We start from the raw sequence: 5,271 nt of genomic DNA on the forward strand, positions 1-5,271 counted from the left end.
AAGGTCTCGAAGTCTTTTCATTCTTATATATTGAGACCAACTAGGAGAAGATTTTTTTTTTTGGTTAAACCAAATAGGAGAAGATAAATAAAAATCAACAACTTAAGAGTAGTATACAAGCTTTCTACTAATTCATTCAAAATCCAAAAAAAAATATGAGTTAGATAAATATCAAGTCCACACCACTTGGTCCACACATCTATTTGTTTTATCCTGGTAACTTTATAGATTCAGTAACGCGTAGATAGTGAAAGAAGCTTCGTTGAAATATCAAGATTCTAAAATTGAGGAATGAGAAACATATCCATCGATCTTCGAAGACTTTTATCCTTCAAACTGTACAACAAAACACGAACCCCACTTGTGTGACTTGTCTAGTTTACACACATTATTATACGTTTATAACTAAAGGTTTTCACACCAACCATCTCATGCTCTTTACCATTGACTACATACATTTGAGACCTCTCAAGAAACAAGAGTCATCTCATCATCTGGATCGACTCGTGGAAAGAGGGAGAGATAGACATGGCCGGAGCTTACGATGCTAATTTACCGAGCGTTCCTGATTGGCTCAACAAAGGAGACAACGCGTGGCAGCTCACGTCGGCGACTCTGGTCGGTCTACAAAGCATGCCAGGTCTCGTCATCCTCTACGCCTCCATTGTCAAGAAGAAATGGGCCGTGAATTCCGCTTTTATGGCTCTTTATGCCTTCGCCGCCGTTCTCCTCTGCTGGGTCCTCCTCTGTTACAAAATGGCTTTTGGAGATGAGCTTCTCCCTTTCTGGGGTAAAGGTGGCCCCGCCTTCGACCAAGGATACCTCAAGGGACAAGCCAAGGTCTTGAAACTAGTTTATATCCACAAAAGTGTTCTGTAAGAAAATGCCTTTGGTTGACTCTTTTTTTTCTGTTGTAGATTCCAGAAACTGTCAGGAAGTTTGGGAACGGTACGACGGAGAAAGAAGCGACGATGCCGTATTTTCCGATGGCGACTTTGGTTTATTTTCAGTTCACTTTTGCGGCGATAACGACGATACTTGTGGCCGGGTCGGTGTTGGGGAGGATGAATATTAAAGCGTGGATGGCTTTTGTGCCATTGTGGTTGATATTTAGCTACACGGTCGGAGCTTATAGTCTATGGGGCGGTGGGTTTCTGTACCATTGGGGTGTCATTGATTACTCCGGCGGTTATGTTATTCATCTCTCATCCGGTGTTGCCGGCTTCGTTGCCGCTTACTGGGTACGTTTTCAAGAAAATTAAATGTCTTCAGTTTTATGTTTTTTTTTTTCAAGAATTACATTAAATTTTTTCGTACATTTGTCTTAAATATTTTATTTCCACTCGTGGCCAAAATAATTTCAGACCTAATTTTTTGTGTCTTTACCATTGAGTATTCATTGGCTGGAAGGTTTTCGGTTTGTTTATTTAGTTACGAATCATGTTGGATCCTCGGATTATTTTTTGATTTTGATTTTATTAATAGAATAAATAAAAAATAGTGGGTTGGAAAAATGGCAAACATTGGAGAACAAGATATTTGTAAATTGGGTTGTTAAAAAAAAGATATTTGTATATTGATGGTTGTTGAAAATATTGGATTTAACTAAATATACGGTAGACGACATGGTCATCGAGCCGGAAATTTTCTAGTAAGTATATTTTGATGTGGACTTGTCATAATTTACCAAGTCTTGTTTTGCTCTCTTTCAAGATGATTACGTATTCAATTTTCAAGGTTCTTAGTTAATTTATAGATCAGTTTAATGATTGATCGGTACACTAACAAAAAGTAATTAATAGTCTACCTAATATTCAAATATAACTATGCAAAAGAAAAAGAAAAAGTGGTCAGCAAACACTAGGTGAGAATAGAGTCGTACCGTAACTATATTACTACCATGTTGAATTATTGATATTGAGTTGATTACAACTTAGATTGAATTATATTCGATGTGTGACGTGTTATAGGTGGGACCCCGGCCTCAGGCAGACAGAGAAAGATTCCCACCGAACAATGTTCTTCTAATGCTTGCCGGAGCTGGGCTTTTATGGATGGGATGGTCCGGTTTTAACGGTGGAGCTCCTTACGCCGCCAACTTAACCTCCTCAATCGCGGTGCTCAACACCAACCTCTCTGCCGCCACAAGCCTCCTCGTATGGACCTGCCTCGATGTTATTTTCTTTGGTAAACCTTCAGTTATAGGAGCCATTCAAGGCATGGTTACTGGCCTCGCCGGCGTCACTCCCGGAGCAGGTCCCAATCTTCAAACCTCAACTTGATAGTCTCGTATTAAAATAACAATATGTGAGAAATAACATTACGTCTTATTGGTTGCACAAAGATAGTAACAAAAATGTAGGGATAAGAGAAACTAGTGGTACGTGTGTGTTTTTGGTTGGTGACTCTTGTCTTACACAATCAAACAGAAACACATTGCATGGTTAATATATTATACTAACAGACAAAATGTAATGCAGGGTTGATCCAAACATGGGCGGCCATCATAATTGGAATATTCTCAGGATCAATTCCATGGGCCTCTATGATGATCATTCACAAGAAATCCACTCTCCTCCAACAAGTAAATTATCTTCACCCTTATAAGTATAAAACTCTTTTTTTATATCCGATTGTGTTTCTGTAGTATTTTTTTTTACATCTTTGTGTTTCTGTAGTATAAACTAGATAATAAGTTCATCATATAATAGTATGAATTTGAAGTATACTTTATAAATAATTGTTTATTTTGGTTGGTCAAATAAACAGGTAGATGATACATTAGCGGTATTCTACACACACGCAGTAGCCGGAGTACTAGGTGGATTACTGACAGGCTTGTTTGCACATCCTGATCTCTGCGTCTTGTTACTTCCTGTCCCAAACACCAACGGAGCTTTCTACGGCGGCAATGGCGGCAAACAGTTTCTGAAACAGTTGGTCGGAGCTGCCTTTATTACTGTCTGGAATGTAGTGTCGACGACTCTCATACTCCTTGCTATAAAGATGTTCATACCGTTGAGAATGGCTGAGGAAGAGCTTGGTATTGGAGACGATGCTGCTCATGGAGAAGAAGCTTATGCTCTTTGGGGAGATGGAGAAAAGTTCGATGCCACGAGGCATGAAACGCAGATGCAACAGTTTGAGAGAGATCAAGAAGCTGCTCATCCTTCTTATGTTCATGGTGCTAGAGGTGTCACTATTGTTTTATAAAAATCCCTTTATGTGCTTTCTTTTCTTTTTATCTCTCTTTTTTTTTTTTTCTTTTGGTGTTGTAGAGACATGAAAGGATTGTGTTCTGTATAGGTAAAAACTTCAGTTTTCATTTTTTTCTGATGTAAAAGCAGTTAACAACCATTTTGTGATTTTGCAAACTAAGCTCAGAATAAATATTCATTAATTACATTATGATTTGTTTGTAATGAATATAATTTCTTCAAGTTTTATATGTGCTAATATTACTTTATATTTGCCAAATAACTTTGCAACTTAGTGGTGGAGGATGTGTTAAAATAGAACTTCCGGTATATTTAACTAGTTCTCATTCTTATAGTTTGGATGATTGAACTTAACTACTCATGAGAAAAAGTTTGGAGACTGAACCAACCATATTCTTGTGATAAATTGTCTAAAAAGATGAGCGTACAAGGGAGCCACTGAAAACCCAGCTGATACAAAGCAAAGCTACAACACATGTATATAGAAAAACTTCCTTAATAAATATAGAACTTTCTCATTCTTGAGCATCTTTTGATGCTTCCATTTGTTCAGCCTCTGTCCACACCTCTGCACACTCTCTTCCCTTTTTTTCTTGGCTGCCAAAAAAGTATACTACCAAATATGCCGTGGAATAAACTCTGTCAACTTTTGAGGGTAGAGTATAGCTAAATAAATAAGTTTATTATCCATAGACCGTAGCCATATCTTTGGTTGGATGACAACGATTTAGCCAGGGAAAACGATATGTGCATATAACCTAGTTTTTTTGCTTTAGATTATAGTGTTAATTGTTAAACCTTCCTTCTTCTAATTTCGTTAAACCTTTAGTTTAGGATTATGACCAAAATCACTCTTCCTAACTCTCTAGACTGTTTGACATGTCAGCGTTAAAACCTTAATTTTCTATAACTTTGACTAAAGTGTTATTGTGCTAAACCTACGAGTTCTCTTTGGATTAGAATGGACTCGTCACTTCCAAAACCCTAGTCTCTATGAAACTCTCAAGTCATAATTGTCCTTAGGATCAGGGGTGATGTATCTGTGGTTAAACCTTATCATAAAAAGGTTTAGTGTATGAAATAATTGAACACTAATGAAATAATTGAAACTTGTCCTATAGTTGTATGTGTCGTGTCACCACCACCCACTTATTTATTTAACTTAAACTAGATTTTAACCCGCACATCCGTGCGGGTAACATTTTATTTATAAATATAAAATTTTATATTATTTTGTATATAATAATTTATGATAATATATTGCTGTCATTTTAAAAATAATTAAACAGACGATATTTAATTCTAAATATTAAATATTAAATTTTAACATATGTTAACAATTTTATTTTTTGTAAAAATTATTACATAATTTATGAATATTAATCATTTTAGAAGGTGAATGATATTTTAGTCACTTTAAACGGTGAATGATATTTTATTTATCTTAATGAAAGTATTTTTTCAAAATATATTGGTTTACCAATTCAACATAATTTTAATTATATGTTTGCAAAAAAACATAATTTTAATATGTAATTAATTAACTACTTCTATTTTAATATAATGTAGAATATACTTATAAAATTTATAAAATTAGCAAAAAAATTCATTATTTTTTATGATAAAAATTTATTTAAAATTTATTTATAATAATATTATAATACTAATTGCGAAATTAATCAGTGCATTAATTAAAAGAAATATTTAAATTTTTAAAAATATTTTGTTAGATTTTTTCTAAGCCGATTTTGTTATTCTTAAAACTAAAATTTAAATTTATAGTTAAAATGAATTTGTTATTAATATCTTTATAATTATTTAGAAATGTTATACATTAAATAAACTAATGTAAACAATAAAAAATAATTTTAATATATGAACCTAGATTTCTAATATGACTATTTTCTAGTAGATAAAAATGGTACTTCTCTTTTAAGAGAGATGATTATTATTTACCCTAAAAAGGTTTTACTTTCATCAAGACCAAAAAGGCCTCTGCAAGTGGCGTGGCTACACTGGATGGGCCTATAAATATCTAAAACAAAAACCTTTT

General features: G+C 34.1%; 1 protein-coding gene across 1 annotated transcript; it reads left to right on the plus strand.

Annotated features, from left to right (window-relative positions):
- Nucleotides 1–331: 331 nt before the first annotated feature.
- LOC106450947 (ammonium transporter 2-like) lies at nt 332–3,405 on the plus strand. Its single transcript, XM_013892773.3, has 5 exons — nt 332–840; nt 918–1,241; nt 1,971–2,256; nt 2,481–2,584; nt 2,770–3,405. Exons 1-5 carry the CDS (start codon nt 529–531, stop codon nt 3,211–3,213), a joined length of 1,470 nt encoding a protein of 489 aa, XP_013748227.2. The 5' UTR covers nt 332–528; the 3' UTR covers nt 3,214–3,405.
- The last annotated feature ends 1,866 nt before the right edge of the window (nt 3,406–5,271 follow it).

The sequence above is a fragment of the Brassica napus genome, chromosome A5, assembly GCF_020379485.1.
Source record: "Brassica napus cultivar Da-Ae chromosome A5, Da-Ae, whole genome shotgun sequence".
In the NCBI taxonomy this organism is placed as follows: Eukaryota; Viridiplantae; Streptophyta; class Magnoliopsida; order Brassicales; family Brassicaceae; genus Brassica; species Brassica napus.